General features: G+C 50.3%; 1 protein-coding gene across 3 annotated transcripts in view; it reads right to left on the bottom strand.

Moving 5' to 3' along the window:
• Positions 1–17,508, bottom strand: part of Htt (huntingtin) — a 141,065-nt gene that overhangs the window by 36,780 nt on the left and 86,777 nt on the right. For all 3 annotated transcript variants that reach the window (XM_046423853.2, XM_058572449.1, XM_046423854.2), the window contains exons 37-41: positions 15,805–15,921; positions 12,002–12,124; positions 11,506–11,741; positions 10,345–10,487; positions 1,997–2,204 (exon numbers count right to left, since the gene is read on the bottom strand). In XM_046423853.2, the coding sequence (XP_046279809.1) occupies positions 1,997–2,204; positions 10,345–10,487; positions 11,506–11,741; positions 12,002–12,124; positions 15,805–15,921 (827 nt within the window). The remainder of the gene's footprint in view (positions 1–1,996; positions 2,205–10,344; positions 10,488–11,505; positions 11,742–12,001; positions 12,125–15,804; positions 15,922–17,508) is intronic.

A 17,508-nucleotide genomic window follows, 5' to 3' on the forward strand; every position in this document is an offset into this window, starting at 1 on the left:
CTGCTAAGAGGTCCCTTCTCTCATCATCTTCTCTCCTCAATTTTTATTTTGAAAACTTTGAACCAACAGAAAAGTTGGAAGGAGCCACTGAACAGCCAGCCACATGCTCTTCCTTCAACGAGACGCAGCACAGAGTTCATGAGCATGCTCTCACATGTGTGCTGAGCCGACCTCACCACACCACACCACAGCCCACACACGCGCCACACCTGCTCCCAGGAGACCCACACACTGCACACCCAGGCCACGTGAGAGCAAGTGTCCTTCAGGACAGGCCACACTGAGCCCCTGAGCAGATGCCTCCTGAGAGCACCTCCCAGCCTTGCCTTCACATTTCTAACTGCCCAGCAATGTCCTTTCTGGCTGACTGGGACCCAGGGACCACAACATCACCTGCATCTTAAAAGGGCACTGGCTTGTCCTGCCTGTTCCTTTCCACCTAATGTGGCAAAGGGTCTCAGGAGCCCTAGTGGAAGGGGTGCCTGCTCACCATCAGCTAGGTTCAGGCTGCCATCTCCTCTGAACAAACTACAGTGTGCTTCCTGCCCCGTCTGCTGACACCAATGGGGAGAAGCAGGGCTGGACGGGCTGTGGACACCTCACTTTCTTCCTGCCTCCCTCAAACCCACCCCACCTCACCCACAGCTAACCCAGGCTCTGCCCCTCCATCTCGCCCAGTACGCCTCAATCCTGGGTGTTCCTACTGGGTTCTCCTGAGAACCTGTTAAAAGGCTCTTGGGGCCCTGGTCATTGGGCCTGGTGGAGAGAGGTGTCTGAGGACAGCACTGTCGTGTCGTTGAGGCAACCCTCCTGCTCAGCGGGTCCAGGGATCAGCAGCACTGCACTGTCAGAAGTCTGGCGGAAACAGATTCCCAGGCCTTGGCCAGTTACTGCCTCTGATTCTTGCCCTATTCACTCCCTACCCGAAGCGCACACATGTTTAAGAAGCACAAAACCCAGCAACCCTGGCTTCCTGTCTGCTGGCTCTTAGTGTTCAGTTACTGCGGCAGGTCCAAGACATCCTTCGAACATTTCAGATGCTGTCATGGGTCTGTCTCCCCCGCTGAGTGATGAGCACGTGGGTGGGAAGCGGCGTCCTTTTTTCCTTTGCAGACCCCACGACACAGACAGAACAGAGGGGCCATCAAGCCTCTCAACAGGGAGGCTGAGCTGGAGGGCCTGGATGGCAGCCCGGGGCCTCCGAGCCAGGCAGAGGACCACACTTGCACTCTTCCTGCGTCATACAGAGACTGTGCTGAGGACTCAGCAGGGCTCACAGCTTTACGTCCAAGCACGTTCAGATGTGTGAGGGAGGAAGCACCTGGACACTGAGGCTTAAAGCTAAACACTTTTTGCAAAAAGAGGCCACCCACAATCAGAAACTTAGTTTTTTTGAATGATAAAAAAAATAATAATAAGGTATTTCCAAATAGCTTTGAAATTTGCTAAATAATTGCTTCATTATCTAAGAATAAGCAGAACCACATTTAACTCATAATGAAGTTAAGACATTGCAACATGCCTGGTTATGGAACCAGTTCAAGTGACAGGACCTAGCAGGAGGGACACTGCCTGGCTAGAGCAACCCGGCAGATGGAACAGTGTTGGAGAGCTTGGCAAAGAAAACCATGGGCTGGGGCTGGGGCTCAGTGGCAGAGCACTTGCCTAGCGTGTGCTGGGCACTGGGTCCAATCCTCAGCACCACATAAAAATAAACACACAAACAAAATAAAGGCATGCTGTTCATCTACAAGTACAAAAATTTAAAAGAAGAAGAAAACCATACTGAAAAAGCAGTTGCTACTCTGAACACCTGTGGTCAGCACATCCCCACAACACAGAGCCTGCAAGGAAAGACCAGCCTGTGGCCAAAAGCCCTCAGAGCCTCACAGAGCATGGACATGAAAGCGCCTCTGCCGCGGCTGCAGCCAAGCCTCGGGTGGCGCAGCACCCACCAGTATCAGGCCACACCCTAAGCTCAGGGACATGCACCTACTTGGGTGTCTGCTGCACTTCTGCCCACCAGCGGTGGTCTGTGTGATTGACGAGCAACAGGATCTGACACCAGAGCAACACCAGGGCTGGGTGCGTGGGCACCATGGAGCGCACACGCCCATTCAGGCCCTCCAGGCTGTAGAAACTGCCCTCACAGCCGTCACTGGTGAAGAGTCTTGTGGCAGCAGCTGTGATTCGCCGGAACATTCCTAGAACCAAACATAATACAACTGATTACAGAGAAACATCTTTGGTGTTCATCGTAGTCCAACACCAGGTAGCTATGTGAAGACTTTGCATAAAAAAGATAGTCACACAACCCTTTCCTTGACACTTGACACTTAGAGAACTGTCACTTTTCTAAGCAGAAATAGATACTGTGCTCATTTACTGGGTTGGCCCACAAATGTCCATACTTCCTCATTGCCTGCCCCCACGGGCACTACCAGGTTCTCCAGCAGCTCGAGGCAGGTGCTACAAGGTCTGGACGCAACTGTGCAGAAGGAGGTGCCAATGGTACCTCAGCTCCTTGAACTCAGGTCATTTGGGGTCTCCACACACTAAGCCCCTGACATATGGGTGGGGACCCACTCCTGCTCACTGGCTTACTGAGAACTTAGGAAACAAACACCACAAGAGGCCAGGCAGGGCAACATGACAAGCTCTGAGAGAGAGCAGATGAGCCCCCCAGCACCCCCAGGCTCCCGTGTGCTCCTCACAGGCCACCAATGGCTGGGAGCCAGGCAGTAGCCTCCGTGCTGACCCCAGAATACCCAGGGACTGAGCATGCCAAGTCACCAGTCCCACGCCCCACACCCTCCACACTGCACACAAGCACAGACCCGGGGAGGCCTGGCAGGAAGCACTAGCCTCACGACCCCTCCCTCCTTCAGCTGAACACTGGAGTCAGCTCACCTTGCACGGCCTCACAGGGACCAGCCCTCCCCAAGGATGGACACACACGCAGGGCAAAGCACAGCGGGGAGAGGATGTGAGGTGACATCAGGAAACAAAAAGGAGAGAGGTCAGGTGTTCGCTCTCCCCCATGGCTGGGTCTCCGGCATCACGGATGGAATCAGAATCTTATTTTCAATTCCAACACATCCCAAATGTGAAAAGGCCCTGAAACAGGCAAAGACTAGAGCCTTCTATTACTTCATGACCCACCAAAACCACAGCTGAGACAAAGCAGCAGTACAACATGGGAGGCCCTGTGCTCGCCTGGTCACAGCCCCTCAAGGAGTCCAGACTTCTCCGCACTGCTTCTCAATCAGCACTGCCCACTCCGTTGTGCCTAGGCCTGGCCCCATCCCTCCCTGTGGCCCTCCATCACCGCATGGGACACAAGAGACAAGAAGCACGGGCCCAGGGCAGAGAGCATAGAACAAAGGCCAAGAGTGGACGACGGCAGGTTAGAGCTGTGCTCAGAGACTGGGCATCAGTGCAGGCTCCACCACTCTCTCCTTGAGTGGACTGGGGCCTTGGCCTCCTCACGTGACAGAGGGACTGGAGAGCAAAACCTGAGCTCAGGGCTTGGCCTGGAGCCTGCAGGGGCTGCAGGGCTGTTGCTGCTGCCCATACAGCTGAGCATGGTCAGAAGAGCTCAGATGAAGAGGAGATGGACTCTACAGGGGCAGGGGCCCCACGCCACAAAGGAAGGTGGTGAGACGGGGCTCACAAGGCTGGGGAAGGAGCTGCCGCTAAAGCTGGGGTTCTGGACGATCCTCCTGTTAAATGTGGAGCTAGTGAACAGGGAGAAGAGGCCTTGGAGAAGGTAGCTATGCTAGTGTTATGTTCAAGGCTAAGCAGATCAAGCCCCACGTCTGCAAGGGGGATGGAAAAGAGAATGAGACAGGCGGGTGACTGGACCACACGGACAGGGACAGAATCACCCATGCATGCAATAACCTGTCACACATCAAGGGACAGAGGCAGGAAGCAGAGAAGGGAGAACAAGGCAACATGAGCGACTGAGAGAGAAGACGAGAGAGGAAGCTGGTGATGGGAAGCCTTAGAAGGAAGAGGGGGCTCCAGAGTCCCTGAGGACTCAGGAAGGGACACTGTTTTTTGCTTAAGAGGGCAAGAGAACCAGGCATGATGGCACATGCTTATAATCCCAATAGTTCAGGAGGCTGAGGAAGAAGGATCACAAATTTGAGGTCAGCTTCAGCAAATTAGTGAAGCCCTAAGCAACTTAGTGAGACCCTGTCTCAAAATAAAAAGGGCTGGGGATGTTGCTCAGCAGAACAGCAACCCAGGGTTTCATCCTCAGTACCAACTCTGTCTCTCTCTCTCTGAAACTAAAAATAAAAAAGAGGGCAAGGGACACTCCTGTGGACAGGAACCAAGAGGGAAACGACTGTGCAGAACAGTCAGAACAAACTTCTGAGACCTTTTTCCCCCTCCTTTTTTTGGAAGTTGTACAGTGAAAATAGGGGGAGACCAGCAATTGAGAAAACAATGGCAAGAAGGTCCCCTTGTTCGTAGTGTGGACCTGGGCTGTCTGAGCCAGCAGGAGAGGAGGCAGAGAGCCCACCTTCCTGGGTTTGCTGCAACGAGTGCACAATGGCCACCTAATGAGCACGTAAAGGAAAACTTAAGACAGAACAGAGGGTGTGAGGATGGGGAAGCAGACACACGAGGACGAGGAAGAAGGCAGGAGAACAGGGAGAAGGGCAGCGGCTTGAGGCAAAGAAGAGGAAGACTGGACACTCACTCGCCAGGAGGATCTCTTTCCTCTCTGCAAAAAGTGGGCTGACTTTGCTGGGAAGTGAGGTCTGAAGAATACACAGGACGTGCCAGGAGGACAGACTCCTGGAAAGCTCCACCTGAAGTGCCCACTGACTGTTGTGACACTGCCCTGTCCCCTCCCCTCCCCAGGGTTTCCCTGACTTCCTCACCAGCTGCTGGCCTGGGGCTGTGGCTCAGCGGTAGAGCACTCGCCTCACACGTGCGAGACCCTGGGTTCGATCCTCAGAGCCATATAAAAATAAATAAGTGAAATAAAGGTGTTGTGTCCAACTACAACTAAAAAATAAATATTAAAAAAAAGAAAAAGACAAAGAAACAAGCTGCTTCCATCTGGTAACTGCCCACCAGGCTGGGAAGCAGTTACCCAGGCAAGAAGACATTTTCCCAGTCTCCTTGTAGGGCAATGGGACATGACCAGCCACTGCCAGAGCAACAGAAGCAAAAGGGACACAGACACAGGTCACTTTTGGTCTACGGTGATAAGGCCCTCTCCACCTCCCATCAGGCAGAGTGCTGCAGCCGGGAAGAGCAGAGCCACAGGCAACAGCCTGGGCGCCTGAATCCCCTCACGGAGGAAGAGCTGTGTGCCCAGTACACACTTAGCCTTCGACTGTGTGAGCCACTGGATGGTGATGTGTACTACACCACTGAGGACGGGCTTCCCAGAGGAGCCTCCCTTCCTGGGGTTGGGAGCAGTAGTGACCAGCTGTCTGAGACAGAGAAGAGGGCAGGGCCTGTGGACGGAGGAGCTGGTGCAGGGCAGGCGAGGGAAACTGGGAGGGACCCAGGAGAAGAGAAAAAGGCTAAGGGCACCGAGGCAGCACAGGGCAGAGAGCGGTTGGTGGCACTGCACAGTTTCCCTAGCCCTGTGCTGGGAGCTAACAGAAGACACTAGGAGCATAATGGAGGCAGTAGTTGGAGATGATGCTGTCATCAAGGCAGGGGGATGAGGAGGTTTGCGGAGCTCAGGCAGAGTCTTGGGTTTATACCCTGGCTCCTGCTTAGGACTCTGAGGCTGCTTCTTTAGCTATAATATGGTCACAATGGTATTGTCTCATCTGGCTGCAAGTGTGAGCTGCTGCGCTGACCATCACCAACCACGCAGCAGCCTGTCCTAACGCAAAGGACGATGAAGTCATTCTTGGGTTTTCATTCTTGGCTTTACAAGAGCCTGTTGGAACCTAAGTTCCCTCCTCATCAGTGGAAAGTGGAAATATTTCAGAGATGTCGTAAGGATCCTGTGTGATGAGGCGAGTAAATGGTACTACATTCACGAGAGAGCTCACTGCTCCTGGTACTACTGACACGGATCCCGGGCTACTAAACCGCAAAGCCAGCCCACCAATCCCTGCCAAGAAGCAGAGCAAGTGGCCTGGGCAGGCTGGAGCATGGGCAGCAAGCTGCGGCCACACCCCCACAGAACATGCCATGCTAGTGTTCCCTGAGGCACAGCCAGCCAGGCTTGAGGCAACCCAGGCACCCTGACCTGTCATCCTGAGGCAGCCCCTCCTCCCCATGGTCCCTCCAGGATCTGACAACCTCAACCTCCATGGGAAGCTGGGACTGCAGCCAGCAGAAAGGAAGTGGAAGTGGGGCAGACCTGAGTGGAAGTGCAGACTCAAGGGCTGATCAACAGCATCAGTAACTTTCTAAAACCTGACTAGCATGAATTTTATTCCAAACCATGTAGCATAAGTTTGGACCAACAGCACTGACCACGGGCTACATGAACCCCTAGACCAGCACTCTCAAGTAGCAACCCGTTAGGTCCCTCTCGCCCTGCAGGAGTTCTGATTCTGTTCACACTTGAATAAACCCTACTCTCTCACTCATCCTTGTCTGTGGATTTCATTCTTTGAATCTGGGAAACAAAAACCCAGAAAGAAGAAACTGGCAGTGAGCTGCAGAAGTGAGCTGCAGAAGTGTGCTGCAGCACTGGAGGGGTGGCCTGCCACTAAGAGCTGCAACACGCACTCAGTGGAGCGGGGAAGAGATGGCTTCCTCAGTGCAGAGCCCTGCCGCTTGAGCAGAACCCACCCACCAGCAGCAGTGGAGAAACTCAGTTTCACTATGAAACCTATCAGCCCTCATCCTTGCCCGAGCATGGTAGAAAGCACCATTTTCTCTTTCTTCCAATTACCCCTGCTTGGCCATAGAATAGAAATACTGGCTCTTTTGAAAGCAGCAGAGGAGAGCTCCCACCCACCTGCCCACCTCTGCCCAGAGGGAAGTGGGCATGCAGCACCCACATTCTGCCCCTTCTGCTCAGCAGGTCTCCAGTGCCCACTGCCTGGACTCAAACAGGAGGGAGGCATCAATTTCTGTTGCTCCTGACTGGATGAGTGTTTAGATGGCATATGGGGAAGGGACAGAAATATTGACTTAGAATTCATGGGTAGCAACGCTAGGAAGCTTTATGAGGCCACAGGCCAGACAGCTTTAATCCAACCACACAGACAACAGTCAAAACAGGTACAGTGTCCCTTAGCACCTGCAGGTGCTTCCAGGACTCCCCCCATCAACACCATTTTTATCAAAACCTGCAGACCCTTAAGATTCTAGTATAAAATGGTGTGGGATTTTCCTAACATCCTCCCACACATTTTAAACCATAATTTATGGAATAGTATAATAAGAAAAGTCTGTACACAGCACAGATGAAAATTTTTCTTCAAGTATTTTCCATGGCAGTTGGTTGAACCTGTGGGTACAGAACTGTGGACAAGCGGGCTGAATGAACCCCACCCCATGCCTTGGGTCCCACCTTCTGTTTCTAAATTGGTGTATCCTGAGGCTAAAGAGAAGAATATTGGTTACTCCCTTTTTTTAAACCTTGGCTATTCTTATGATACTGGACTGAATCTGAAATAAGTAAACAACTTTGGGATAAATCCCTCCTCCTCCAGCAAGAAGGATAGCAGAAAACTAGTAGTCAGAGCTACTCTTCAGACTAGTTCCTCTTTTAAGAAATAATGACTGAATCACTGGATTGGACAGGACAGAGCTGGGGGAAGAAAGAGGGAAGGGAATGGAAAAGACAGTTGAAGAAACTGGACATCACTTTCCTATGTTCATATGTGACCAGTGTAACCCCACATCATGTACAAACACAAAAATGGGAAGTCATGCTCCATGTATGTAAGATATGTCAAAATACATTCTATTATCATGTATAACTAAAGAGAACAAATGAAAATTTTTAAAAAATAACAAAACCCTGAAATGACAAATTCAAGGTATCAATTTTCAGTGCCTTTTTAAAAGCAATGCACAACCATGAATCCCATTTTATATGCTAAGTGCTCCACGTTTTTATTAAAGTAAAAGATGATTTATTTCAGCCCCACCTCTCCGTCAACCAAATACAGCAAGTATGCCACCTGGTGTCTTTAAGAGGAATGCAATCATACTAACAAGGAGAGAGGAAACATTTATACACACACGCACCTTATTTGTAAATGGTGGACCAATTAAGTAATATACAAAGAAACTCGAGCGAGGCCAGGCACTCTAACCAAGCCGGAGCTCATCCCAGAGAGGGCTGTGCTGTCTAAGGGAGAGCTATTTAAATTTAAGTCAATTAAAATTAAATAAAACTTAAAAATACATGCCTCCAGCACATGAGCTGCATCTTGGGTGCCCAATAACACTAATGTAGTCATGACACATTCATTTTCGCTAGAGAGTTCTACTGGACAATACTGCAACATACAGTAAAACCCACCCTCTAAGGAATGCCATCTGACCCTTCATGTAGCCCAGGCTGGCTGGAGTACCCAGAGGTTCATTGTCATCCACACAAGTCACACAGGGCCAGTCACATGAATAATTCAGGGGCTAAACCACAAGAGCAGAGACCATGCTTCTGCACATCAAAGGAGTCCACTGGAAGACAAAGTCCACACAGAAGCAGAGCTGTAGACACCACACAGACCACAGGGCTCTGTCTGTGTGTGCCAGGCACTCAAGCCTGTAAGCTCCATTCCTTGCTCTGGTTTGGGCTGGAGTCTTACCCCTAAAACTGAAAGACTACCGAATACAGAAACCACACCATGCTCTGTTGTGATTTGCAGACTTCAAACAACCTTGGACGTTAACCTGTTAACTCTACCTTGATAACGAGGAAACTCAGCACCTGTGTGCTGCCTCCTACCAATCCTGAGTTGTATTTTCAGATCTATTTGGATTCCTTTGTAGTCTATTTTCTGTTCTGTCAACTCTGTACATTATCACACAGCCCAATGATGCAAGATGAGACTATTAGTGCCCCTTCCACCCCCACCTCTTTTTCTACCACTCATTTCCCCAATTAACTTGTTTAATTTTCTTCTTATATTTGTCAGAACTAATGGAGATGGGAAGTAGAATGGGAGCTTCTGGACGCTGCAAGACGACAGGAGCTACTTAATTAAGAGTGGGGGGCTTCGGTTCCACAGAATGAGAAGAGTCACGGAGATGGATGGTGGAGACGGTTGTATAATATTGTGAAGGTATTCGATACCAGCTTTATGTACTTAGAAATGGTTTAAGAACAGTTTGTTAAAAATGGGGAAGTCACCTAAGGGTGCTCACTCTGTCCTTAAGTAATGAAGTCTTTAGTGTTTTACTCAAATGTTCACTGTACAAATGAAAGTCGTAACGACCTTTACACTATGGCTATGGAATAAAGTTCCCAACAGAGCCAAGAAGTCCAGGGATGCCACTTTCCATGAGCCCTGGCCACTGAGAGGAGAATCGTGTGTGGAATTTATGGTTTCCACCACGTTGATGCTGTGAAGCATGTTACATCCTGGGTAGCTTCCTGTTTGCTCCTCCTCCTCTTTGTCCTTGTGCTGTGCCAGTCATCCAGCTTCCGACAACTCCATCTGAAGCAGGCTGGTGTCTTGCAACCCTCCCTGACTCCACTCTGGACTGGATGTTCCTAGTTTGCTGCAAGGAGGGCACCCTGTGATTTACTCTCTTGGGTTCACTCTCATTTTCGATTCACAATCATTTGTAAAGGTGAAAACACCTTAAAACAGCAGGAGGCTCTTAGGTGACTTCCCCATTTTTAACAAAATGTTCTTAAACCATTTCTAAGTACATAAAACTGGTATCGAATACCTTCACAATATCATCTCCACCATCCATCTCCATGACTCTTCTCATTCTGTGAAACTGAAGGCCCCCACTCTAATTAAGCAGCTCTCATCGCCCTGCAGCGAGCGTCCAGAAGCTCCCATTCTCCTTCCCATCTCTGAGTCTGGCTCCTCTGAATAGCTCATGTAACTGGAACCACACTAGTCCTTTTGAGTCTGGTTTAGTTTATCGGCACAATAGCCAGCCTACCAAAGGACAAGAGCTGCTTGCACATTGAGCTCCTGTGAATGACAAACAACTATTACAAACATCAGCACACACACACACCTTCTAACCACTCTGCTTTCCATTCTCTGGGGCCACTACCCAAGGGTGAACACACAGTAACAGGTCTATTCTTACCACCAACAAAGCATTTTTCCAAGGCATCCACTGGGCAGCATGGTCCCTGTACCCCAGAGTACAGTGTGCAGGAGAGCACATAGTCAGACAGCACCAAGACCTCTGGGATTCACCTACCAGACTTGAAGATGTGGATCAGACACATCAGCAGTGTGCCTAATTCTTGACAATAGAAAGTGTGCTGCTGTTCACTCATTTCCACTTTGGGCTGTTTTGTAACGATGTCCTCTAAGAGAATACCAACCAGTTGTAACAGAAACCTTCAGAGAAAGGGAAAAGGAGGACAGTGAATCAGGTGACTATCCACGGTGCACTCAAGCCAAATACATGAAATAATACAATAATGCAGGTGAAGTAAAGATGCAGGTACAGTACCCTGAACGAAGCACACGTGAAAAGTTTAATATCACTGCTGCAGATTAAGTCACTCTGCCTCTCCGCAGACCACCTTCCTCACTTATAAAATGGCAGTGATCATACCATTTTCAAAGGACTGTCAGGATAAAATGATGTATTTTTTGAAACCTTTCTAAACTATCAAGTGCTACCAAATTAAAGCTCATAATCCATGTCAAGAATAAAATACATCATCTGTTTCATCACTTGCTTCAGTTTAACAGCAGGAGAGCTGCCTGTTGAAGCTGCGAATAAACGGCTGCTGCATAGGTTTCCAGGGGGTGGCCTCCACAAGCAACCCTGGGTGTCTCCACTCGTCTCCGCCTCTGGAGACACAGGAGGCAAGGAGGAGACATCTGCAGGGGCAACTGGACTTAGTGAGCACTCTGAGTGAGGGGGGATGCTCGTCCACACATCAGCGCGAACAGCCACCGGAACTGTGCCCACTGCCCCAGAGGAGGGAAAGCAGGACCACACTGCAGGAACACAGTGGTGTGGTCCCACGCAGGGTGAGTCCCCATTCCCGAGAGCGAGAACTGCAGCACACAGTGAGACTAAACACAAGACCAACTTGAGGAGTTTCCTTAGGTTATTAATTTTTCTGCAGACAATGCATCCCCTACTACCTAAGCTCCTCTGTGTGGCCACTGCTGCAGAGTTGCTAAAGAGCACAAAGACAACACGACAAAACCTTAAGTGATGTGCAAAGCAAGGGCCACACCAAGGCAAACTGGATTCCAAACACAGACACACTGCTGGATAGGGATCCAGCTCACAGAGCACAGGACACTAGCAACTTTTCCAGACGTACTGATCATGAGGCAGAAGCACATGGCTTCCCAGAGGACAAGGGTCACGCACAGGTTCAGAAAGAGAGCATACCTTGAGAATGTTTCTTCTGGCAAATGTTTCATTTGCTTCCCTTCACTGTGTTCCTCTGGTGTTGAAGTACTGTCCCCATCTCTTAATCTGTTAATCACTTGGCAGGAGATTAGAAATGGAGAGAAGGAGAGCTCCTGAATACGAGAAAGAACAATATCTTCTGTTGACTGGGAAATCAGAACTCTCAGAATGGCCAGGATTCCAGATATCCAAAGTTGGACAGTGCTCACAGCTGCCTAAAAGAGAGGATAAATAAACTGTAGCTAGAGAAAGAAAGAGCAAAAAAAGATTTCCCTGATTGCCCATTTCATGAAAGAAAATCACCCTGTTTTTACTCCATCAACAAATCCCCACCCCACTGGTTCTCCCATCCTGGTCCCAGAGCAGCCATACCAGTGTCAGCCAGGACCTGGCAAAGATGGAAATCAAGCTCTGCCCCCCTGCCCACAGCAGGCCTGTGCTTGGCCCTGCCCTGCAGGTGGAAAAGGCAACTTACCATTGTGCTTGGAGTGACAAACATGCTGCGCAGAAGCATGTCCACAGGGCGAAGGGAGGAAGGGGCCAAAATCTCAAATACAGTATTTAACACCCCAAGGGCTTCATGAGAGTCGATGTGCATCTGTGGAATTAAACAGCATGGACATTTCCACGTAAGCCGCCAGAGACGCAGCTCCGCGTGCATCAGGTCCTGGCTCTCCAGGGCACGTCTTCCTCATCATCTGCCATCACCACCCTTCTAGCACAGCACTGGAAGATCAGCAGGGAAGCAAGCACGCTCTCAGGACAGCACTGTGCTTTCTCCACGCTAAAACATTACTTAGAATTTCTAGGTAAGTGGTATCTGCTTCCTGTAAAAGGACCAAGGGTACAAAAGCATGAAAAGAGCCACCTGGAACCCACCACCCAGATGCGACTGGCCTCGGCGTTTGTGAACCAGGCTCCTGTGCATCCCTTCACAGAGGGGGAAGCTCACGACGTGCTGCTCCTGCTCTCTCCTGGCTCTGCTTGTGCCCTGCCCTACTCTGCCAGCCGGTAACATGCTGACACATGCTGGGTAGCCGCCGCCCCCAACTTTTAAAATTTTTGTAGTTGGACACAATGTCTTTATTTTTATGTGGTGCTGAGGATCAAACCCAGTGCCTTGCTGAGCCACAGCCCAGCCCCATGGCATCTTAACTTATGCCATGCTCCTGAACCAAACGGCTGCCCACTGGGGAGGTGGCTGTTTGCTCTGAGAAACCATGACAAGCATGTGTCTGTTTTGCTCACTCTACAATACAATGAAGAACACCCAAGGCAATGGCTTATAAAAACCAACACTTTAATTGTTTTTAAAGTTTTTAGAAAATTTTCAGTTGTGGATGGACACCATACCTTTATTTATTTATTTATTTTTAGATGGTGCTAAGGATCAAACCCAGTGCCTCACATGTGCGAGGCAAGCACTCTACCACTGAGCCACAACCCCAGCCCCTAACATCACTTTTAATGGATGCAAAATGCTTCAATCAAGTCTGTGCCACAACTTATTCAATCAGGCCCTTCTGCTGGACTCTGCTTCCCATTTTTATTAGTACTAAGGTGTACACACCTCAACAACTGCAAAGAGATGGGGTACTTGACTCCTGTAGCACTGAGCCACATTCTAGGATAAGGAAACTGAAAAACTTCTGAGCTCCACACCTACCCAAGTCTGGGCCTGCGCAGGTGCCACCACCTCTGCCTGCCCTCTCATTACTCTGTAAGGGCACCCCACACCCACAGCAAAAGACTACCTGCCACTTACAGAGCTGAGCCTGACCCTGCCTTCCGCTGAAGGACACTATGATGGCAACCTTCCGTCTGTCCCCCACATGACTTCTCTATTTGCTTGTTTCTGTGAACACCATCTCCCACTGACCCCTCTCCTCCTGTGGTGCTACACCACTTTCGGTTCCCTCTTTCAAATGTCTTTCCAATTTCTTTCTTCCTTCTTTTCAGAACAGACTCCTGTCACAATTTGGCTCTAACCACTCCTCCAAGATTGCTTGCCAGTGCCCTTGGTGCTGCCATCCCAGCTGAGTTCTCAGGGCACCCACAGCTGACCCCTGCCTCCCCCGTGAAATGCTCCCCACCCCCGCCTCCGTGAAATGCTTTTTTAAACCTGGCTTTATTAACACCACACCTGCATGCCTCCCCACCTGGCAGTGGCTGACCCTTCCTGTCCCCCAACAGCATCTCCACACATCCCTGACCTCTGAGCTAGACTCAGTGGTCTGGGCACTGGGGCATCTCCGCCCCTCCACCTGGGCTCAGTCCACTGTGACCTCAGGCAGTCTCAGATGTTACCAACTGGATTTCTCTCAACAGCTCTAGACTCGCTTTCAAACAACACTCTCACCCCACCAGGTGCCCAGCAGGTGCTACCGCTGACCACTTCCATGCAAGGTTCTGATCTCCCAGAGCCACTGTCCCCTCTCTGTCTCACCTGTGGTAGCACCTTGCTGCCCTGAAACCTTTCTTCCACAAGGCCCAGGGACAAGCCACAAGCACAGCCTGCTGGTGCTACTTGCACACTCTGAGCATAGGTACCACTGCACTAAGAGGCCTCACACGAGCCTCCTGCTCAGCTCTCATCTCCCCTTGAGTCTAATCTGGGCAAACTCAAATCACCACACTGCTCCTTCCCACCAAGCCCTCTAAGGGGTTCCCAAAGTCTACTACACTGGCCTTCCCACCAGGCCCTGCTGCCCGTCCTTCTTCCTGTGGCTGCTCCAGCAGGCCAGCCTGCTGTACCCTAAAAGGCATGTTCCCACCTCAGGGCTTTGCACTGCTGTGTGCTCTGTTTAAAACACTCCCTCCCAGGCCTCTGCTAGAATCACCCCTTCCTTCCTGCACGTGTACTCAAACATCCCCTGGTAAGCTTTCCCACGTAACTTGTTCACTGATGTACCTACTGAAGGTGTCTGACCTGCAATATTGCCCAGCAAGACTTCTGAATGCAGCTGCACTTGTGCAAGCTACCCACAGGTAGTGTCAGTGTCACAGAAAGCAGAAGAGAAACCAGGGATTGACTATGCACTCAGGCCTTCTATTTCTGTCTTCCTCAAACTGTGCACACAGGTAAGAGAATGGGACAGAGCAACCAGAGCAGTGCTCGGAAAGGATCTACATATGGGCTTGGAGTCCCTCACCACTCTAACCTGTCTGCTGATCCCACCAGAAGCCAAGACTCTTACAGAAGCCAAGAGTCCTCCTCCTACTGCCCAACTGATCTTGGAATAACAGGCCCATCAAGAAATCAGAATGAGGTAAAGTTAGGAAGATAGTAACTATCCATGGAGTCAGCCTGTTTTTATCAAATGCCCAAACTATGAGCAGCTACTTGCTACTCAAGAGCACTTGCTCAGTGTGGATGAACAAAGTGACGAACACCCATCTGCTGACCCCACTCAAAACTCAGTGTGAGCAGAGTGTGGTGGTGCACACCTGTAGTCCCAGCTACTCAGAAGACTGGGTAGGAGGATTGCAAGTTCAAGGCCAGCTTCAGCAACTCAGCAAGACCCTGTCTCAAAATAAAAAATAAAAAATGCTGGGGATGGAGTTCACCTGAAGAGCAAGCCTGGGTTCAGTCCCTAGCGCCACAAAACAAAACCAGAGCCCAAATCGCAGGCCAGTGCTCTGCCAGGCAGCTATGGGACCTTCTGGTGGGATGATCCGCAGCAGTCCCTGCAGCCCTCCCCCGGTCACAAAGGTGCTGCTGCAAGGGGTACAAGGCTCACTGTGCCTGGACACCAAGGGCTGTGGGCTCCACCTGACATGGCACACCAGACCCTTCCTTGCACTGCACTTGTGCAAACAACCAGTCACACCATTTGACCGCAGGAATTCTGACTAAATGATGGATAACCACATTACTTTATAAGAGATAAAGTGGTAATCCCAAAAAGCTAAAGAACAAACAAAGGAGACAGTATTTAAAAACAAACAAACAAAAATCAGAAAAAGAAACCTAGCTTTGGTCAGACCTGTCCCAAACCCAGCCCCAGCACTTTTAGCTGTGTGATGTTGGAAAGTCTCAACAACCCCTCTGAGCCCTGGTTTCCCCACTTATAAAGTGGGCAGTCAATCACAACCCGAGAGGGTCACTGTGGAAAGAAGTCATGCCCTGTGACAAGCACTGACGACTCTACCAGAGCATGACTCCACCACGATCTGAGGGGAAGCCGATCCCATCCAACCCCCTTCCACAAGGATCTCAGTCTACTTCACACAGGAGGAGAGCGCTGCGCAGCAGCAAGCTGGGTAGTGGTGACTGACCTGCTGCTTGGCCAACATGGGCAGGATGATGTCCGCCACCTGCCGTGACAGCCGTTTCCACTTGTCCTCGTTCTCCTTGTGGCACTGCTGCAGGACAAGGATGAACATCTCCAGCACCTGGAAAAGCGTGCGCGGTCAGCAAGCCTCACAGCTCGGCACCTTATTTTTACTTGTTCATCCCCCACCTGGTACTGGTTTAGCTGGACAAGTCCAGGATCCAAGTAGATGGGTCCTTGATTAAGGATTGAGGAAGCAGGCACATCCTTGCCTATGACATGTGGATGTGAGGGAACCAGAAGAAAACGCAAGGGGAGACTCAGCAGGTCCCTTCAGGGTGTGTGTGTCACCTGCTGCATGGGTGACTCACAGGAGGTCTTATTTGTATGGAATTTACAAGAGTACACACTCAGAGAAAAGGAACAAAATGGAACAACAAACTTGTATCAGCCTATTGGAAAATTCAAACACGGCCTGACCCAGCTTGCTCTGCAGGCGCCCCTACTTGTCTACACATCGAATCCACTCTGGGTTCTGCACAAGGTGATCCGTGCGTGACACCCACCTCCAAGAGTCACGGAGGGCTGAGTGAGAGTCTCCACACAGAGAACAGGGTTCGTTCTGGACAGAGACACTGACTGGTGAAGGTCTGTGGTAGGTGGCCCATCCCTGTCTGTGGAATGAGTTCTTCTGGGTACAGCCCTGGCGTTCGCGTACAGGAAGCTGTGACAGCAGAGCTGAGGAGCTGCAGCGGACCACCTGGGCCACCACGCCCACCAAGTTACTACCTGGTGCTCCCCACCAAATACGCAACCCCTGGGCGACACTTCAAGGCTGCTAGACAGACACAGCCACCTCAGGGACATCCCTGTAAAGCCCTCCCGACCAACCATCTCCACAGCTGCCTTCTCAGGACAGCACATACGTCACCAGAACCTAACCCCTTCATGCCAGAGTGTGCGCAGTCTCTTGTGAGGCGTGCAGATGGTAAGCCCCTCTAGCGCACGGCTGCACTGCTGTGCTGGCCTAGGCCAGCTGCTTGCTCTAACGCCACCCTGCAGTGTTCTCCCTTCTTATCACAGTCATGGGACTTAGCTAAGCAGGAAGTATTTTGATATCACACACAGTGATCAACACGAGTGTCCAGGGCTGGGGCTGCAGCTCAGCAGCAGAGCGCTCGCCCAGCATATGCAAGGCTCTGGGTTTGATTCTCAGCACCACATAGAAATAAACAAATAAAATAAAGACATACTGTCCATCTACAACTACCAAAAAAAAAACAAACTGATTTTTATTTGTACTTGGGCTGCCTAGAAGTGTCTTGAAATTCTTCCTCTACCTTAAAGAAGACCAAAACCAGAAAATCAGTTCAATGTAAAAGACTCTCACGGGCCCGGGTTGTGGCTCAGTGGTAGAGTGCTCCTAGCATGCATGAGGTGCTGGGTTCAAACCCTGGATCCACATAAAAATAACAAATAAAATAAAGGTATTGTGAAAAAAAAAAAAAAAAAAAAAGAAAGAAAAAGATTCTTACCAGTCAAACAGCAGTATATAAAAGAAGGAAAGTCTTCAAATAATTTCAGATTTGAGATTTATATCATTTCATAGACTTCTTTCTACCATCGTGATCAAGACTGTCTTGGTAAAGACACAGCCAGCCCATCCCATCTCCATCACTGGCTTCTCCCCAGGCCCAGAGAGCCCAAA

This window comes from Marmota monax, unplaced genomic scaffold, assembly GCF_021218885.2.
Source record: "Marmota monax isolate L192 unplaced genomic scaffold, Marmota_monax_Labrador192_F-V1.1 WCK01_AAM20220418_F8-fsc00009, whole genome shotgun sequence".
NCBI lineage: Eukaryota > Metazoa > Chordata > Mammalia > Rodentia > Sciuridae > Marmota > Marmota monax.